A 20335-nucleotide genomic window follows, 5' to 3' on the forward strand; every position below is an offset into this window, starting at 1 on the left:
GACAGGTTAGTCTGCAGAAGCAGCTGAATCCACCAGTAAAACTTGATCTGCTCTAGTCCATCCATTTCTCTTCTCGTTCAACTCAGATGATGCTGCAGAAGTATTTCAGTGGAGGCAAGCAGTTGTGGGGGCATTGCTGCACCTCCTGGGTTGGCATTTGGGACCAGAGAGAGCAGGAGTGTTTCCACTTGCTTCAGAAGACTTTAGGGTAGGGGAGGCAGGAGAGGTTTAGAATTGCTGGAAGAGTAGTCAGGCACCGGAATGGGCTGCCCAGGGAGGTGGTGGAGTCACCATCCCTGGAGGGATTTAAAAAACGTGTAGAAGACATGCTCTAGTGGGCATGGTGGTTTTTTCTGCATTGATGGTTGGACTTGGTGATCTTAGAGGCCCTTTCCAACTGTAATAGGTATTGACCCAGCAAGATGACTGCTGCTCTCAGGCCAGGGGTCTCAGTGAGCAGAGAAGGGCTGGGATTACCTCTGCTCCAATGGGCTGGGCTTCAGCCTTGCATTCATTCAGAGTGACCCCCTCTCAACTGGCTAAGGAGGAGGGCTGAGCACTTCCAAAGAAAAAAAACCTCACATTAAACTTTGCCAGAAGGTTCTGGTGACCATATGGAGCTGGAAGAGGATGAGGAGTCAGCTCTGACCTTTACTGTAGGGAGGGCATCGCTGACCCTCTCCCTGCCCCCCAGGTTGCTGCTCCCATGCGACTCAGGTTGTTCCACGCAGCACTGGGGGCTCTCTGCTAAATGAGACAATTAAATCCTTGAGTCCAGGTTTTACTATTTCCATGTGCCGCCAAGTATCTTAATCTGGGCTGTTTGGGGAATTTTTATCCCGTGGATTCCTTGGTATGCCTGGAATGTTTGCTTTTCCTACTGTGTGTATGTGTTTGAGGCACTCCTGTAAAAACAAGAGCTTCCTGCTCGCCTTGTAAATCTTTCCTTGATTGGCAGAGTCGCCTCTGGTGATTAATCAAGGGGTGAGCTGAAGCTGACACCCTCCAGGAACTTGCTCCTTGCAAATGCTCAGCACATGGGTGAGAGACCTGAGAGGGGGACCAAGAGAGCTGGCCAAGCTCCAGAGCCCGCTGAGGAGACACATTCAGTGACACCGGTTTTCAGTCAGAGCCTGGGAGAGGAAGAAATAAACGGAAATTCCAGTGAGCTAAGGAAATGCTCCAGAGGGCCGGGGCTTGGGAGGCATTTGCTATTGTGTCATTGAGCACACAGAGAAAACATGCAGCTCTGCTTGAAGGTCTTTGCTCAGTGGCCAGTCTGACCTTCCCATTTTGGACTGGGGAAGAGGGAGGTTTACCCCATGAATAGATTAAATTTTCTACAGAAGGGCCCAGGATGCCATGAAAGGACCAGGACCACCTTGCTGATGCACTTTGGCTTCATCTCTGCATTCCCTTTGGAGGCCTCCAGGTGACTCTTCCTATCTGTGATGCCAAGCTAGCTCTGAAAAACAGGTCGCCTCCAGAACAACTAAACCAGCTCCAGCAGCCTGGCCAAAGGAGCTGCAATAGCTAATGCAGCTATTGCTCCTCTGACACCTGAACTCGTGTGTGCTGCCCCAGTCCTTGCCCAGAGGTAGCTGTGGGATTTCTGCATGTGTGGGAGGTGTCCTCATGTTCCCAGAGGAGATTCACCTTGCCAAAAAAACCTGGCTCCTAGAGCAGAGCTGCAGGTTGCCAGCCACAGGGCCAACCACAAGCTAATTAGCACAAGCAAGAAGACCTTCAGCATGGTAATCTGGTGGGAACTTGCCACCAGAAAGTTCGGTGCCCATCATTTTCAGATCCTGATCTTCCCATTTCTTTTTTTTTTTTTTTTTCTTTTTCTTTTTTTTCACTTTCCTCCATTGCTAGAGGCAGCATCCATGCTGATTGCCAGGGGAGGGATCCTGCCAGGATGAGAAGGTCCAGGAGCAGAGCACTTCAGCTTAGTGTCACAGCAGAGCAGGTGGCCAAGGAGAGTCTAAGCCATGGAGGAGGGACAGGTAGCAGCATGGGAGCGCTAGGGACACGCAACCCTGCATGGAGCAGTTGAGCAGTTGGTGGGGCTGGTGGCTGCTTCCTGAAGAAAGGAAGAGCATTTCTGCCATGTACAGCTGTGACAGCCTGGGCAGTTGTCCAGAAAATCCCTGATCTCTAACAAAGTTATCCTGAGGCTCTGCCTCTGTTTATCCTGCTGGTTCATAAATAGGTGCTAGGCATGGGTCCTCCTGGAGCCTGTCTCTCCACACCTGTCTGTGTCCCCCTGGCAGACAGGACCAGAGGCAGGATAGTCTGTGGGTTTCTCCCTGTTGCATCTTTCTCTGGACATGTTGGGTTTGAAGCTGCTGCTGCTCCACCCTCCACCTTTCCATCCTGCTTTGCATCCCTGTGTCTCCTCCACATACCATGAGGAAGTCATAGAGATGCTCTTTGCCTGCCTCTTTCCACATCCGTCCCAGTGCCAACCATCTGCTCTCGCCATCATCACCATGTGCAACAGGAGAAACTCAAAAACTCCTGATGAGGGGTCAAGCAATCTTTCACAGCAGCTTTGTGCCCATGCAGGGTTTGCCCAGAGCTGCATCCAAGCCCTGAGCCCTCTGGTAGCCCTGCTGCCTATTAACAGTGACCAGCCTGGTGGCACCTTTGCTGTCACCATGCCAGAGGATGTTTGGTACTATTCAGGTGCTACCTTCATGTCTGGAACACTGTTTTTTTGTGTTTTCACCAAAGCATAGCTCCCAGGCATGGCTCAGGGGGTTGGAAGCAGATGGCACTGATCCTAGGGATGACACAGAGCTTGTCTGTCCCCTGCTGCATGGGGGGGGGAACCTCCTTACAGTATTCCAATGCTTAGGATATCCAGTTATCCTTACTCAGTTCCTGGATATCAGGAGCAATTTCTTCCTGGAAAGGGTTGTCAGGCGCTGGCCCAGGCTGCCCAGGGCACGGGTGGGGTCCCCATCCTTGGAGAAGTTTCAGAGCTGTGAAGATGTGGTGCTGAGGGATACAGTTTACTGGTGGCTTTGGCAATGCTGGGGTAACAGTTGAACTTGATGCTCTTAAAGGGCTTTTCCAACCAAAACAATTCTGGGATTCTGTGACCATTAGGCACAAAAGTGTACAGCCCTTTTCTCTCCCCACTAGCCCAACATGGCTCGGCCAGGGCTGCTCTCCCAGAATGAATAGTTGCCACTTCTCCTAGGTTTGAGAACACAGTGCTGGGATGATTTTAGCCTGGCCACACCCCTGGCAGGTTAACATCAACGCAGAGAATGTGAAGCTTCCTTAGGTGTCCAGAGGTGTGTGCTCTTTGTCATCATGGAAGAGCAATGGAAAGTGGGGTGGCTTCTATCCCTCTGCCCCTCTGGGTGCTATCCCCTCCTCCCCCCCTGTTTCCTTCTGCAGCCGGTGGCTACAAATTTGCCACTTGGCCATGGGAAGGGGGCACAAGCAAGAAGGATCTGCATCAATCTGAAGGTGCTCAGGAGCAGTAGGTGGCAGGGACAAGTGTGCAAATGTGGCCAGCGAGAAGACAGTACCCATGGCCACCTGGCTGTGGCACTTTCCTCGTGGCACTGTGTCACCCCCTGCTCCCTCCCAGTTCTGGGGCAGGAGATGGAGTGATGCTGGAGCCATGGAGGGTTCCTTGCCAGCCCTCCCTGGGCAGGAAATTGCACCCAGCACTTTGCATTTCTCAAGAAGGAGTGAAAATGCCTCAAAAGTGAGAATGTGGCCAAATGACAGCTGCCACAAAGGACAGCAAAGGAATTTGCTATGGAAATGCTGAGCCCTTTCATAGTGAGCTCCTGGCATCTAATTGGGATGTGGTGGGTGACCACACTTGACCTTTGCTCTTGCTGGTATCTCCTTAGTGGATGCCAGCAACTGAAACCAAAGCCCCAGGTCCCACCATGCTGGTGCCTGCAGGTCAGGAACAATAAAACCTTTGAGGAAACTGGGCAAGAAAGGAAAGCAGAACAGGACAATTTAACATCCAGGAATGGAAATGACTCAGTGAGGTTAAAATGCAGAGAAAAGGATGAGAAGGTACTGGACCAGCTCCTTTCTGATGGCTGTGTGGCTTTGTCATTTTTCCTCTCCCCAGATTGCTGAGAAGGGGCTTCCTGAATGTGCCCATGGCATTACCTCCCTTGCCTGATTCTTTGAGCTCCTTGAGCTTCCCACCTGGTTGCACTTTAGTTATGGAGCTCAGGGGAAAAGCAGGTATCTGGAAGGAGCTTTATAGTGCAAATGGCCACAGATGGGTTGGGGGAATTCACCATCCCACAGGGCTGGGTGGCTGGTCCACACTCCCCACCGTAACTGTGGCCTCAGGAGATGCCCACAGCTGGATCCAAACCTCCTCTCTACAGCAGGCACCTTAACTTCCCACAGTACCCCACTTCTCTGGGCTCAGCAGGGCCATGGCATTTTGGGAGCCACGAAGAACAGCCAGTCGAGGTGATCTCATCCCGTGAGTATTTTCTTGGCTCTTTCTCCTTGCTCCAACACTGGCCAATAAGGCTGGGCGGTGAGGTCAGTGGGAGGGTTTTGCATTGTGGAGCTGTGTGTCACCCTGGAAGCCAGGGACGCTGGCACCTGCACTCACCCATTGCTCCTCTGGATCCAACGGGAGCTGCAACTCCCTGCCCCACAGCATGGCCCCAGGTGGGCTTCCCACCCATATGCTCCCATCTGGGCTGCTGGAGGGCCTGGGGGGCAGCCTTGCCTTGCCTCCACTTCTTGCCTGCTGCCCATGGGTCTGACTGCTCTTTCATCTTCTCCAAGGGAAAATGTTAAGACTGAGACTTTTCTTACCTCCAGCATTAGAAAGTAAAAGAGGAAACTCTTCAGATCACTTTCCAAAGGGGTATTATCAGCCCAGGAGGGGTTTCCTGATGCCAAAAATAGAGCAGTGTGGAGATAGGAAGGGAAGCAGGATGACGCAGGCAGAGATAAGGTCCGTGGATGAGGTGGGAGAGGCGGCCCAGCCGCTGAGGGAGATGGGCTGGCTCCCTCAGGCTTTGGGTTGATTATCCTATGCCCCAGAGAAAGAGAAAGGCAGAGCCACAGCCAACCCCACCCTGGATGTGCTGCTGCTGGCTTGGTATCAAAATGGTGTGTCCGTCCATCCATCCATCCATCCATCCATCCATCCATCCATCCATCCATCCATCCATCCATGCCTTCACCCATTCATCCATCTATCCATCCAACTGGTGCTGGTGTTTCCAGGCTCAGTATGTGCTTGGGGACACAGGGACAGGACCTGTGCCCTCCTCTCTTCCCCAGGAAGGAACAGACCCTTATCACAGTTTTGGGGTCTTCTCCAGAGCTGATACCCACATCCAAAACTCCAGATAGGCAGATTTAAGTTGGCACTGGCAAAACTGGGCTGAAAAACTTGTTTCTTGAGCCTCATTACTGTTTGATGAGCTTCTGGGTGCTGAGTGCAGGCCCAAGACCACCCTGTGTGGGGATGCTGCCAGACTTTTAGCCTGAATCCAGACTGACCCCACCAGAGCTGCATCCTTCATCTCTGAATCTGTAACCTGCTCCATAGTGGGGGATTTATCTCTTTCCCCTTATTTTTTGGGAGAAACCCAAGAAGGAGAGAGCTGTGCCTGCAGCTCCCTGCCTGCTATTCTGTCCCGTTCTTTGTGAGGTGCTTGGAGTGGCTTGGGGGTGATACTGGGTTGGTCTGGATTCCATTGAATCATAGAGTAGTTTTGGTTGGAAAAGACCCTTAAGATCATCAAGTCCAGCCATTGAACTAACTCTACTGAGTCCAGTGCTAACCCATGTCCCTCAGCACCACATCTCCATGGCTCTGAAACCCCTCCAGGGAGGGGGACTTCACCCCTGCCCTGGGCATCCTGGGCCAGGACCTGACAACCCTTTCCAGAAAGAAATTGTTCCCAAGCTCCAACCTAAACCTCCCCTGGCACAACTTGAGGCTGTTTCCTCTTGTCCCATCACTTGTTCCTTGGGAGCAGAGCCTGACCCCCCCCCCCTTGGCTCCAACCTCCTCTCAGGGGGTTGCAGAGAGCCAGGTCTCCCCTCAGCCTCTTCTGCTCCAGGCTGAACACCCCCAGCTCCCTCAGCTGCTCCTGGTCAGACTTGTGCTCCAGGCCCTTCCCCAGGTTCATTGCCCTTCTCTGGACACACTCCAGCCCCTCAATGTCCTTTTGGTCCTGAGGGGCCCAGAACTGACCCCAGGATTTGAGGTACAGCCTTGACAGCAGAAGCAGCAAAACAAGGAGACAAGGTTTGGGACAGCTAGGTCCCCCCCCTCCAGACCTGCCTCCCAGTCGGAGGATGCTGAGTTCCCTCTCACAAAAATGAAAGCTTAATGTCCCGTAGCTAATGAGCAATTTTCCCCTGCACCTGCCTCCCCAGCACTGCCTCCCCTCCAGCCATCTGCCACCCCTGGGGCCTCGCAGGCAGCCGCTGCTTCAGGCTCTGTGCTGCGGCCCAGATGAGGCTGGTGCTTCTCTTCTTTGGGCTTAGGAGTTCTTGCTGTCCCCCCAAAGACAGGTTGGGGCACTTTGGTGAAGAAAGGGAAAAAGGAATTTGATCCTCGATGGCTCCTTCCATGCCCTTGTGTCCCCAAGTGCTGGGGGTGGCCAAACCCACCCCATGGGCTGTGCTGTGAATGGCATCTGCCAGGAAAGGTAAAATGAGACTGGCAGAAAGGCAGGGGATGCCCCAAAGTGCCAAGCCCAGAGCTCAACAGGCAGGAGCTGGCAGGGACGGCTGCATTTGCAGCCAGCCAACATCCCCCAAGCAGGGGGACATGAGGGGGGGCGGGGAGGGACAGGACACGGTTGCAAGGAGGGGGGCAGGAGGGCAGAGCAGATGGGGCCGGCAGGTTTTTTGTGGAGCTGGGCTGGTCCCTCAGACAATGGTGCGTCTCTCTGAGCTGTGATTAACTAGGAAGATTTATGCTGCCAGACAGCTGGTGGGCAGAGCTTGCTGGCCCCCCCACCACGGCAGCTGTGAGCTCCCCGCACGCACACAGTGCGCTCCAGACCAGGCGTGCTCCTGCATCTGCCCCCCAGGACCCCTCACATGCCTGCTAGCCGCCGTGGCACACGTCTGGCCCCTTGCACACCCTGGGACGAGGCAGGCCAAGTGCCTCAAGCATCCCTGCACACTCATGACACACTCCCCAGGCACTTGTGGAGCTGGGAGCCACACCAATCATGGTGCCGGTGGGCTCCTGTGGGTGTGGGGAGGGCCTGGGCGAGTTTGGGGGGGATTTTAAGGAGGTGGGAGTGGGGATTGGTGTTGCATATCCCAATCCTTCCCTTCTTTGGGATGTGAAGCTGCCAGCCCAGGCCAGCTGTGGCTGTCCTGTGGCCAGTGTCAGCGTGTGTTGGCGTCAGTGCCAGTGTCACTGTGTGCTGGTGTTGGTGCCTGTGCTGGATTTGGTGCCCATAGTGGTGTTGCTGTCGGTGTGTGACATTGGTTCCGGTGTGACATTGTTGGTGTCAGCGTGTGTTAGTGCCAGTGTTGGTGCCAGTGTCAGTGCCAGTGTCAGTGCCAGTGTCGGTGCCAGTGTTGGTGCTGGTGCCAGTGCCCACATCTGTGCCTCTGTGCGTTGGTGCTGGTGCTGGTGTCTAACGGTGCCAGTGCTCATGTCGGTGCTGGTGCCTGGTGTCCTGGTGTTAGTGCCCTGTGCTGGTGCCGTTTTCCGTCTCAGTGCCTGGTGTCTGTCCCAGCGCCTGGTGCCTGTCCTGGTGCCGGTGCCCGTACCCGCGCTCCCCCTGCCGGCAGCGGCCCCGGCGGGGCGGGGCGGGGCGGAGCGGGCGGGCCTGGCCCCCGCATTCCGGGCATAGCAGCGCCCGGCCCGGCCCCTCCGCCGCGGGACGCTCAGACCCGCCGGTTTCTCCGCAGCTCCGCCGCCCGCTCCGCCATGTCCTGGTAAGTGCCGCCTGCCGGGGGGGTCCCGCCCGCTCCGGGATCCCCGAGAGGGGCGGTTTGGCTCGCCCCGGCTGAGAGGGCTGGGGGGGACGGGAAGGGGAGGCGGGGGGGAGAGAGGCCAACTGTTTTCCGGTGGCTCCGTGCCCGGTCCCCGGGGACGCTTCGTCCCCTGTCCCCGGACAGCGGGACAGCCCTTGTCCCCAAGGCGAGTCCCGGGGAATTGGCATGGGAGCCAGCACCGGCCATGGGTGTGATGAGAGAGCGCCAGTGCTCAGCCCCCACCATGGGCTCCCGCACGTCCCTGCTCAGGCGCGGAGCGCGATTCCTGGAAAACAAACCCTCGTCTGCCAGGGCCTGCGCTGCCTGCCGCCCGGGCCTGTGCCTAATTCTCCTCTTCTGTTTTTTTCCTCACGCAGGTGCCTCAGTGTGGCCGGTTGCTGCTGAGGTCCCTCGGGGACGCCCTTCTCGGGTGAGAAAGGTGGCTTGGCCGAAGGTGCTGGCAGCGATGAGGACGGACGAAGACTCGAACGGGACGGTGCTGCACCGCCTGATCCAGGAGCAGCTGCGCTATGGGAACCTCACGGAGAACCGTACACTACTGGCCATCCAGCAGCAGGCCTTGCGCGGTGGTGGCGGTGGGGTCGGTGGTGCTGGTAGTCCCCGTTCCTCCCTGGAGAGCCTCAGCCCCGAGGAGAGCCAAATGGTGCAGCAGTCCACGCGGCAGGAGCCCCAGGGTCAGGAGCATCACTCTGACCATGTCTACTTGGAGAACAACGTCTATCGGCTCTGCCAGCCCCAGCACAAGGGCGAGGAGCTCCCCACCTACGAGGAGGCCAAAGCTCATTCCCAATACTTCGCCTCACAGCGAGGTTGGCAGCAGCCCGGAGGCACCAACCTGGGCATTCGGGGTGAAAATGGCACTCGTGGGGCTGAGAGCGGTGCCCGGCGCCCCAACGAGAGGCTGAAGGACCTGAAGCACGGCCATGTGCGGTCGCTGAGTGAGCGGCTGATGCGGATGTCTCTGGAGAGGAATGGGGCCAAGGCGCAGAGCCCCATCAGCTCTTCTCACAGTTATCCCCAGCTCTCCCGCCACCATCAGCTCACCGCCCTCCGAGGGCAGCACTCTGAGGGACCAGAACCACGGGGACCCCCTCCAGAGTATCCCTACATCATCCCTTCCCAGGATAATTACCTGGCTGAACCCCAACCCTGCTCCCAGGAAGGTCCTGGATTTCAGCATCCTGAAATCAGGTAAGTTTCAGCCCCTGGACCCTTCTTTTGGGAAACCCACCAGGTACCTCTCAGCTGCAGTACCCCAGGAGCAACAAGTGTGGATGTTGGGAAGATGTGGGATATGGAGAGTGGTGGGGGGGACCAGGACAGTCTTGCTGAATCTCTCATCCTTGAGGGACTGGATCTGGCTCAGCCCACAGGGATCTGCAGGACTCCTCCAGCCCTCTCCTCTCTTCAGTTTCCCCCAGCACATCTGGGTTTTTCCAATTGGCCATGAAAACCTTGCTGTCCCCCTGTATGCTGGGAGGAATTTGGGGTTAATTCAGGAGCTGGAAACAGCTCAGGAAACAGCTAAATGTGGATCAAGCATGGGCTAGGGTAGAAGGCAAGCATGCTCCATGCTCTGTGAAGAGCTACCCCCAGGGTGTCTGTGTGGCACTGGATTTTTGCTGGTACTGTGTGATTGCAGCCAAGCCAAGACCAGGCTGGTGTGGGGTGGTTAGCAAAGGCCATGAGCAGCGCTGGGCAGCTTTCCCCACCCCTTCAGCAGCTCTACACCTCTGACGTAGCCCCAGGTTGTCTCCAAGAAGGCTACAGAGAGATCTAGGGAGCCCAGAGGTCCATACATTGCTTGGCATGTGGGGAGGGCTGGAAGCAACACTTTCCAGTGCAGAAAACGATAGGAAGAAGGGAACTGTAGTCTCAGTGAGAGGACGCACGTTGCTCCCAGCCCTGCTGACCTATCTGGGATGATAGCATCTCTGGCAGGAAAACCTTCTCCTTCCAGGAAACAAAAAGGGGAAGGGGAGCTAGGAGGAAGATGTGCTTATTCTTCCTCTCTCCTATATCATCCTGCAGCAATGCAAGGCCTTGGCGGACAGCCTGCAGTGCAGTGGAATTGGGCTGTGCATGGCCGTCCTGCGCAGGGTATCCGAAGTGTCTGTGGGATGTCGAGGAACTCGGAGTGACTGTGCAAGGGGTGTCTGGGCTGGACCAAATACAGTGAGGATGTGTTAATAGTTTGGTGGAGAGGAACTGGGCCAGGAGCCCTGGCTTTGCCCAGAAAACAAGCAAAAGTGTTGTGACAGATTCTAGTGCATCCTTTGCCGAGCTTCCTCACCAGGTGGGTCCTGGAGTTGTCAAGTCAAGGCATCCCTGTGAGGTGTTTAAACAAGAGTTAAACAAGAGCTTATCTCTTGTTTGAGATTGCTGGGGTGAGCATCTTATAGAAAGAAAAAAAAGCAGGATAGGTGCTTCTCAGAGCCTCCCTCCTCTATGGGACCACCCAAAGGCACCGGCACCAGCTCGAGGGGATGCTGGAGATGCAGTTGGCTCTCCTGGCCTTCCAAGCCCCCTGACCATGCTTGCTTCTTCCAGGGTGCTGCCCACCCCTGTCCCAGCTGCTTTCCTGCCACCTACGGATGCCCTGAGCCCAGGCACACTGGATGCTGCCGGTGTGGAGGCACTGGTGAGCACCCAGGCGGTCTCAGCCGGCAGCCGCCTGGCCCGGGCAGATGCTGTCCTGCGGGAAAATGAGAGGCTCCAGAGAGAGTGTGAGAAACTGCGTCGGGAGCTGGAGAGCTGCTCTGAGAAGGCCAGCCGCATCCAGAAGGTGAGTGAAGGGTGGCCATAGCATGGTGTCCTACCCCCGGCTCCCTAACCCAGGCCCTGCCTTGGGGGGATGCTCAACCAGCTGCTATGAAAATTCACCCCCTTGAGTGTTTTAATCCCTTCTCCCCCTTCTGGTGGCTTGTTTCCCCTCTGAGCAGCTGCATTTTGGCAGTGTGGCAGCCAGGACGGGGGAGAAGGAGCCTATTCTCTAGTCACCCCCTCCCTCCACCCGTCTTCCCCATCCCTTGCCACCACAGAAAGCCCTTTGTGCAGCTTTGTACAAGGGGTGCCTGTTCCCTGCCAGATGGTTTATGGTGAATCCAAAACCTGCTGAGGGACTCTTCTGCAAGAAGTAAAACAGAAAAAAAATCAGTTATGCCCCCCTAAAATTGCTGGGAGTCAGCCTGAGGGTGTCCCTTGGTTGCTCTGAACACCTCTTAAAGCTCAGGTTGGGCTGAGGGACTGAAGTGAGCTTTGGCCAACATCTCCCTCCCCTTTCCTCATTCCATGAATATCTAATTCCGGCCTGTCCCTTCCTCCACCCCAGCTGGAAAGTGAGATCCAGCGCATCTCAGAGGATTACGAAAACCTTGTCAAGGCATCTTCCAAGCGGGAAGCCTTGGAGAAAGCCATGAGGAACAAGAAAGAGGGCGAGATGCGGCGACTTCAGGACTTCAACCGGGACCTGAAAGGTGAGGGACCTTCTGTATCACCACCCTCATGGGTGCTCTCCACCAGGAGCTTTTCCACCAGGAGCCAAGCTGCTTCTGCTTCCTCTGGCCAAAATCATGCCTTTAAATCTGAATTGAGTTTAACTGTCTTTGGACCAGAGCGGTTGGAATCGGCAAACAAGCAGCTGGCCAGCAAGACCCAAGAAAGCCAGGAAAGGAACCAGGGGAGCGTGGCCAAACTCCTGGCGCAGAGTAAGTCCCAGGTGATACCCAATCCTCACCCTGGGATGGTGGGGCCCAGTGTGCTGGAAGAGGGGGCGGGTGCCAGGCAGCAGCTCTCGCCCTTCCCTGGGGAGGATGGAGCTGCTCTTGGCGCTGGACTCGAGCCATTAATCCCGGCCGGCCGGCGGCGTGACCCGCATTCTCCACATTCCTGCTGCTGTTCCGGCTCTTCCAGCACCAAGCCCGCACTCCCGCCCCGCTCCAGCCCAGCCCTTCTCCCTCTTCCCCTCCTCCCCCCCTACGCCTCGGAGCTGTGCTGCTTCGGCCTTTTTTTTTTTCTTTTTTTTTTTTTGAGGGGGGGGGGCTTTGGAGAAGGGCATTATACCCTGGATCCGTTATTATAGCAGAGAGATGTGGTATTAGTGTTCTATGGGAGGAAACACATCCCTGTCCCTAAGGTGGCTGGATGTTCACCAGGCAGCTTTTATCATAGAATTGTAGAATAATAATTTGTGTTGGACAGGACCTCTAAAGGTCACCTAGTTCAACCCCCCTGCAGTAAGGAGGGACACCCTCAACTAGATCAGGTTACCCAGAGAGCCTCGCCAAGCCTCACCTTGAATATCTCCAGGATGTGGCCTCAGCTACCTCCCTGGACAGCCTGTTTCATTTTTCTACTACCCTGATGGTAAAGAACTTTTTCCTAATATCAATGAGACATTTTTACAGCCAAAATTTGGGCTGGAACATGGCAAATAGAGGCTTTTGGCCAACTGCCTGTGCCATGACCTACCTCATGGGCCGGGGGAGGGTTGGCAGGGCCAGGTTTCTGGGGGGACAAAAAGCCTTCCCCTTCCACGGGGGCATTGTGGACCAGCTTTAGAAGGGATGAAGCCTCTTTTGGTTGAGACCTGGGTCCTCTCTGGCAGGCTATGAGCACCAGCAGGAGAAGGAGAAGCTGGAGCGGGAGGTCTCCCTGCTGCGCAGCGCCAACGAGGAGCAGCGCCGGCGGGCAGAGCTTCTGGAGCAGGCACTGGGCAGTGCCCAGGCCCGAGCGGCCAAGGCCGAGGCCGAGCTGCGGAAGAAACGAGCCTACGTGGAGAAGGTGGAGCGTCTGCAGGCAGCCCTGGGCCAGCTCCAGGCCGCCTGTGAGAAGCGGGAGCAGCTAGAGCTGCGTCTCCGCACCCGCCTGGAGCAGGAGCTGAAGATGCTGCGGGCTCAGCAGGTGGGTGCTGGCGAGACACGGCGGTGGGTGCCTGCAATCTGCATTATCCCAGCACCTCCTCATTCTCTTTTGGTTTTGGTGGGTTTTTTTTTTGCTTCTGCAGAGACAGGCAGGCGTTGTGGGTGGAGGGACACTGGAGCTGAGTGCCCACACACTCTCAGAGCAACTGAGGGAGAAGGAGGAGAAGATCCTTGCCCTGGAGGCTGACATGACCAAGTGGGAGCAGAAATACCTGGAGGAGTGCACCATGAGGCAGTTTGCCATGGATGCCGCAGCCACTGCAGCTGCCCAACGGGACACCACCCTCATCAGCCATTCCCCACGGCACTCCCCCAGCAGTAGCTTCAACGAGGACCTCCTCCTGGCCACCCACAAGCACCAGGAAATGGAGAACAGGTAGGCTCACCACCCCTACAAGCTCATGTTGTGGTCTGGCCACGTGGTGCCTGCATCCTCCTCCCCACCTCTGGCTCCTCTTCCAGCTTCTACCTCTTTTCCTCATCAGGTTAAAAGCCCTTCATGCCCAAATCCTGGAGAAGGATGCTGTCATCAAGGTCCTGCAGCAGCGCTCACGGAGGGACCCCAACAAAGTCCTCCAGGGCTCCCTGCGTCCAGCCAAGTCCGTGCCCTCCATCTTCACTGCCTCTGCTGCCCCGAGCTGGCCAGGGGCTGGCCAGAGCGAGCGGGGAGCCCAAGGCAGTTCCCAGGGCAGCACAGGTAAATCCAGGCACCTGCCCATCCTCTGCCTTCCCTCAGATGCCGTTCCCCCTTTGGTTTTGGAAGGAGCATGGGGAGGGGTGATCTCTCCATGGTGAGCCATGGGGTCCAGCCGGAGGAGTCAGCCATCACTAAGGGCATCTCCTCCATCAGGCAAAGCCACTGTTGAAGGGGCAGCAGCAGCAGCACCCACTGCCCTCCCTCTGGCCTCCCACTCCAAGCACGGCAGCAAGGACGGCAGCACACAGACAGATGGGGCGGCTGACAGCATCGTCCAGAGTGAAGGTCCTGAGCATCCACCTGGTTTGCTGGGTGAGTCTCCACAGCTGGCATGAGGGAGAGCCAGAGATGCTCCAGCACCTGGGCTTGGCACCCAGGAGACTGGCTGTACACAAGCACCTGTGATATTTTTTATTTTTGAGGCTTTTTAGAGGCCCCAGCTGAGTATCGAGGCTATGAATCTCTGCAATCTCTCACTGACTTTTTTATTTTTAAGGTGCAGGGGGTTTTTGTTCTTCAACACTTTGAGGGAGGCTGGGCCAGCAGCACACTTGCTGGCAGCCTGTCAGTGGGGTGGGTGCTGTGCCCATGCTCTTCACCCCTCCTCAAGCTCTCACCTTCTTTCTCTGCAGAGAGCTCAGCTCCTTCTAGAGCCCTGGACCTGTCCGACATGGTGGAGATCCTGATTTAAGGCCATCCAGGGGCTGCATGCTGGCCTCTTTACCCTCCCTGCCTGCTGCACAGGCAGAGCCACCCTGCCTGCACCTGCCAGGATGGAGGAGCCTGCGGGAAGAACCGAGCCTGGAGCTCAGCAGCATCTCCACCACCAGTCTCAGTGGGTGGCCCTATGCCTGGGAGGGCCAGCGTACCTGCTTGGCACCCACAGGGAGTCCCCAGCTGTGCGGGGCACGATGGACTTTGGGGACCCCACAGTGGGGGCTTGTGACCCCCCTGTAAATACAGCCAGGCTATGTATGACAGGAGCGGATGTATTTATCGCTTCAGCCTCTTCTCCTTCCCAAGCTGGAGGGGTTCTTCCCATCCCCTCCCTCGTCAGCTCCATCCGCATCCCACCTCTGGGTCTTGGCCATCTGCATCTACCCAAGTGCTTGGTCTTCAAATGGAATTTCCCACTTTGCTCTCTCAAACTGTCCCTACAGCTGATGTGAGGGCAGAGCTCGGAAGGATCATCCACAGGTTTAATCACCCACCTGGATCCACATGGCTAGACCAAGTGCCAGGAGCCCCAAACCCCCATCATTTCCATCCTGCCTCTGGGATTTCAGAGGGGTTTGGGGTACCATGGCAGTGATGTAAAAGAGAAGATAATAATCGATGGAATGAAAGGTGGAGGAGAAATCCCCTTGAAACAGGAGATTTCTCTTGGAGTTACCCCTGGATTGCTGATGGAGGGGGTGGGATGTGCCACTCCTCTCGTGGCATCATTCCTCTGCCACGTCCCCAGCTACTGGCAGCTGGCTTCTGCCTGTAGCCAGTGCTGACCTCGTGCTCCTGAGCTCAGGTGCTTCCTGTCCTTGCCTTTCCTGTATGTGTGTGTGTGTATATATATATATATATATTATTTTTTCTTTCTTCTTTAAACATGTGCATTTGCTGGACAATTGCATTTTTTAATTTTTCTCTCCCAGACACATAAAAAATGCATTTGTGCATTGTTTACAAACAAACAAAAAATTATGAAAGAGGACAAAAAGCCCCACCCACAACTTAATATATTTTATATTAATATTGGTATTTCTTTTTAAGTATATATATTTTTTGTGCTGTGAACTTTTGGTTTTGTTTTTTTTTGTCCCCTTCCAAAGATGAGGAGTTCTTGTTTGTGCATTTTAAGTTATCTTGAAGTATTTAAATGTAAACCTGGCTGTTTCGTTATGCCGCCCTATACCGAGATTGCTGTAGCATTCCACTTGGTATAACAATATTTTAATTAAAAAAACCAAACAAATATTGACCCACGGCTACTCTTTTTTTTTTTTTTCCTTTTTTTTTTCCCCATGTGATTGGGCAAGAGGGAGGTGCCACCAGAGGGAAGGAGTCTAGGTGATGCCCTGGCTGAAATGCTGTCCTTCCCAGCTCCCTGGGCAGTGAGGGAGCATCCCAGGGACATAGTTGCCTGAGAAAAGGAAACAAAATGCTAAGGGGTGGCGATGGGAAGGACTGGGTGGGATGCTTAGGGGGCTGGGGGGGAATGAGCTGGGGGGCCGCGCTGGTCCCTGGACAGGGGCTGTACCTTCCCTGCCTGCCCCAGCTAATGCTGCCTGGGAGCTGCAGCAGCCTCCCCCGGAAGGCTTGCAGCATTCCTGGCATTCCGCAGCTTTCACACCCCAGGTTTTATTTACCCGAATGCGTATGTGGAGCAGCTTTATGGCAGGTCTGGATCTCTGCAAGCAGCTTTCTGGGTCCAGGGATTCAGTCTCCTTGTGTTGAGAGCTTTGCCCACTCTTTGACCATCCTCCATCCTGCTCCTCATCCCATGACCAAAAAGCCCATCCCTGGGGCTTTCACAAGCTCTGAGGGTAGGGAGGGGGGGCAGAAAATGGGAGAGCACATCTTGGGGATGAGTGAGGAAGCAGAAAAAGAGTTAAAAGAAATAATCATGGGAAAGGAAAGGAAAATGCCAACACTCATCTGTAAATGCAGGAGCTGGGCTGGGGGGAGAGGATGCCCCAGACTGGCAGGTTGGGGCAGGAGGTGACAGCTCCTGAAGATGCAGCAGGAGGTTTTGTTTGTTTTGGTGGAGTTGCTTTCCAGTGGCAGCAACAGCCTTGCTGGAACTCCATGCCTTGGTGGGAGGAAGGCGTGGGGGGTGTGTTTTATCGCTCTGCTTTATCACAGGCGTTTCCCTCCACCCTTGCCACACTACCTCACAGGGTTTCACCATCAGCAGTGCTTGGATCCACAGCACTTGATCCCACGTGGGTCCTGCTCAGGCAAGGACATGTCCTTGTCACCTCAGCCTGGCTGAAATACTATGTGGGACCTCAGACTCCTGCTCCCATCCCTGTGGCTGGAATTTCTGTGTCCCTGGTCCTTGTGTCCCAGCATCCCTCCATCCTTGATCCTTTCATCCCCGTGTCCCTTTGTCCTTGATCTATGTATCCCTGTGACCCTGCATGCCTGTGTCCTATCCCATATCCCCACATCCCTGTGTCCCCACACCCACAGAGGGGTGGCTGGAGATGGTTGCTGAGCTGCTGGTGATTGATATGACACTTTCTGTGAACTTCACATCGCAGCACTGTTCTGAGTGCCACCCCAGCGGCTTTGAGCAAGACATCCTCTTATGGGGCAGCAGCTCTCTTGAGAGATGGGTCATCTGGCCTGGGAGCTATCTGGGGAGAGAAACAGCAGGACAAGGCTGAAGATCTGTTGGTGCGCAACACAAAGGCCCTGCACTTTGTCCAATGGCCCGCCCATAGCACCTGGTTTCTCTGGTGCCACACCACAGCAGTATCACTGCAGCTTGAGTTCCTGCTTCTCTTCGTTTCTCCTTAGAGCAAGGAGGTTGTATCTTGGTCCCTGAAGAATCCTTGGAGCTTGGTAGGTCCTTCACCGGCCCTGGGATCACTCCTCTTCCAAGTAATCCCCATTCTGGCAGGGGAAGGTCGGCAGGGCTGCAGGCTGGCCCCGCAGCCGCCTTCCCAGCAAACCAGTCGGGCAAACCACGGGGCTTTCTCCTGCCTCAAGTCCCGGCTTGCTCCTCGGCCCGGCAGGAATGAAGCTCTCCCTGCCCGGCCTGCTGAGCCCTTCCCTGCCCCCTGCCTTCGGTCTGCTCCCAACTGCCCTCCCCGGGGGTCCCTGCGCTGTGCCCAGGGCACTCCCCAGCGGCCTTGTGCAGGCAGGACTGGGTGCAGGCAGCGGTGGGTGCAGGCAGCGGTGGGTGCAGGCAGGACTGGGTGCAGGCAGCGGTGGGTGCAGGCAGCGGTGGGTACAGGCAGTGGTGGGTGCAGGCAGCGGTGGGTACAGGCAGGGCCGGGTGCAGGCAGCGGTGGGTGCAGGCAGCGGTGAGTGCAGGCAGCGGTGGGTGCAGGCAGGACTGGGTGCAGGCAGGGCCGGGTGCAGGCAGCGGTGGGTGCAGGCAGTGGTTGGGCGGCAGCGCGTTGCGGGGCAGATTCCTCATTCCTCTTCCCTGCACTGTGCCGCCTGCCTGCCATTTCTGCCTGCACACAGCAAACAGGCTGCTATTATCCCGGATGCTTCGAATAACTGTGGCTATTTTTTCTCTTCCCAGTATGCTAAAAAGGCAAAAAATTCCATGCGGTTTCTGAGTCAATTTTTCTTTTTTCTTTCTTTCTTTTTTTTTTTTCCTTTTCTTTTTTTTTTTTCCTTCTTTCCTTCCCCCCTTGCTCTCTTTTTCTTTCCTTCCCACCACCTCTGTGGCCTTGGAAAACGAGGCAGACAAGCAGGCTGCCTCTGGCCCCTGCTCTGCAGCTTCTCGAGGCTGGCAGTGGGGGAAACTGGGGACAGGACTCTTGGTGGAGTAGCTGTGGGCTAGCAGTGCTGGGCCCCTTGGGCACCTTGCTCATCACCTCCCCTGGCCCAAGCGGCTGGGGATGCTCCAGGAGGCTGGAGATGCTCAAGGAGGCTGGAGATGCTCAAGGAGGCTGGAGATCTTGAGGAGGATGGAAGCAACAAGGAATGCTTAGGGAGACTGGGATGCTCGAGGTGTCTGGGTATGCTGTGGTAACAGCAGAGCACACAATAATTTGTCCCTATTATACTACTTGTGTGTGGCAATTGAAGGATTTCCTTATCTGTGTTCCCTGGCAGCTGCAGAGGAGTTTTGACACCCTGGGCAGCAAGGAGCATCCTTGACACCCTTCACATCACCAGGGATCAGTGGTTCAGCGCCAGCCAGGGGGAGAGGTGACAAGAAACATTTTTGAGGGAAATATATTTCCTTTTAGCTAAACATTGTTCACGTCATTCCTGTCAGTGTTTGAGTTGTCCTGAGCCCAAGATGCCTTTTTATTGGCTTTGACCCGCAACAAAACCCGCAAACAAAAAACCCACAACAAAACAACAACCCTAAGAGGTTTTGCCTTGACATTTTGGATGCCTGGCTTCCCACCAGGCAGGGGCTGTTTTCTTAAGCTTTGCATTTGCAAACGTGCCTCTGAAAATATTCAAGTCAGGAAGAAAAGGAACCTAGAGTCCTCCTAGAGCTGATGTGGGGTTTTTTTCTGGTTGCTTGTTGGGTTTTGCTACAGCAGGGCAGCTTTTGCTGTTCGTGCCAGGTCCTGGAACACCCTTCTGGTGGGATTGGCATGGAGCAAAGGGCATGCCCCACGGGCCAGGTTCCACCACAGGGTTCTGCAAGGGGCTTGGGCCAAATAGCGGAATGGAGTCAGCAATTAATTAATTAGAGGGATTAATTAATTAAAGGGAGAAATATCAAGTGCAATGATTGTTAGAAGCTCATTTGGAAGCTCACTGGGAAGAGGCTTGGCAGGATGGGCAAGTAATGCCAAGCAGGTGGGAGTGATGGCTCCAGGTGGAGAAAGTCTTTAAAACCCACTGAACTTCATTTCCTAGCACTTAACACCAGCACTGAGTCACTGCATGGTAGCACCACCCAGAAAATTTCAAACATTTTCCCAAACAGAAGTGACTTGATTTTTTTTTTATTTTTTTTTTAGTATAAGCACCCCTGGCTTCTTCCTTCCAGGAAAAATTGGAGTCTTGGCTTTTTCTGTCAGCTGGAAGGAAAACATTGCCTTGTAATTTTGCTTCCCTCTCCACTTTAGAACTAAAACTCTCCTGAAAAAAAACCACAACCCAAGCTTGGAAGAATTTGTATTGGTTAATTGACAAGAAGGTTCCTCTTTCTCACAGTCCACGTTTTTAGGGAAATTCCAGAAATACTTAAATTTGGGGGAAACAATGGACTTCAGGCCAAAGGTAAGTTTTTAACTCCTGATGTTTGAAATTTTACAAGGTTTCCTTGAAATTTTTCACTGAGGTGGGGGAGAGAATCACTTCCCTTGAATTCCCAAATGCTTCCATAAAGAAAATCAGAGCCTGGATCATTTCAAGCTGGCACTTGGAAGACAAACATTGTGCTTGGGCCTTTTTCTCCCTGGGTTTTTGCAGGCTCAGATGCTGCTTGAAGACAGAATGTGGCAGAGGTGGGATGAAAATGTCTGGTCCCCATGGGGGGTGACCCCTTTTCCCTGTGTGCCCCCTCCCCAGGGAGCCAGGCTGCCTGCTCTGCTACCCCCTCCCAGGCTGTGAGCTGTGGGGAGGGAGGTGAGAACAGCATTACAGACCATAACAATGAAAAACAACCCCCCAAAAAAACCAAAAAAGGGCAATTTTCAGGGAGAAAAACACAAACAGCAAGCAGCAGAATGGGAATTTTGGCCTGGGTGGAAAAATGACACAGGCTGGAAAATATTCCCACCCGCATTTTTACAGCCTGAAAGTGTGATGGTGTGATGCTTGGTGCTTTTATTTTTTTTACTAGGGTCTAGCATGAAGTAACACCATGCTGGTGGAGCCCAGCCTTACAGTCCCGTGGCATGTCCCAGCAATTTGTGAGCAAAACCATGTTTGCCAAGTAAACAAGGGTTGGTACAGGGGGGTAGGTCAGGGCCACGAGTGCCTGGACCTGCTGGAGAGCAACATCTGCTGCTTTTGGGAAGTGAGGGCAAGCCTCCACCACTGTGACTGGCCATCCTGGAACTCCTGGCATGCCTTG

At 54.9% G+C, this 20335-nt stretch overlaps 1 protein-coding gene across 2 annotated transcripts; it reads left to right on the plus strand.

Moving 5' to 3' along the window:
- The first annotated feature begins 7831 nt into the window (after positions 1-7831).
- On the plus strand, positions 7832-15586 carry AMOTL2 (angiomotin like 2). 2 transcript variants are annotated; one of them, XM_071752054.1, is made up of 10 exons: positions 7832-7932; positions 8349-9183; positions 10543-10777; positions 11324-11468; positions 11607-11699; positions 12599-12894; positions 12998-13290; positions 13400-13611; positions 13765-13923; positions 14244-15586. In XM_071752054.1, the coding sequence occupies exons 2-10, from the start codon at positions 8438-8440 to the stop codon at positions 14300-14302; spliced, it is 2238 nt and encodes a 745-aa protein (XP_071608155.1). In that variant the 5' UTR covers positions 7832-7932; positions 8349-8437; the 3' UTR covers positions 14303-15586. The 2 variants fall into 2 exon arrangements, with proteins under 2 accessions (XP_071608155.1, XP_071608154.1); XM_071752053.1 differs by having other exon boundaries at positions 13762-13923; positions 14244-14432.
- Positions 15587-20335: the final 4749 nt, after the last annotated feature.

This window comes from Heliangelus exortis, chromosome 9 (assembly GCF_036169615.1).
Source record: "Heliangelus exortis chromosome 9, bHelExo1.hap1, whole genome shotgun sequence".
In the NCBI taxonomy this organism is placed as follows: domain Eukaryota; kingdom Metazoa; phylum Chordata; class Aves; order Apodiformes; family Trochilidae; genus Heliangelus; species Heliangelus exortis.

Bases quoted from the DNA above. Each gene is read 5' to 3' on its own strand.
- AMOTL2 (XM_071752053.1), top strand. From the start codon at position 8,438: ATGAGGACGGACGAAGACTCGAACGGGACGGTGCTGCACCGCCTGATC. The intron at 11,469-11,606 runs GTGAGGGACCTT...TCTTTGGACCAG, and splicing joins CTTCAACCGGGACCTGAAAG to AGCGGTTGGAATCGGCAAAC. The intron at 13,924-14,243 runs GTGAGTCTCCAC...CTTTCTCTGCAG, and splicing joins GCATCCACCTGGTTTGCTGG to AGAGCTCAGCTCCTTCTAGA.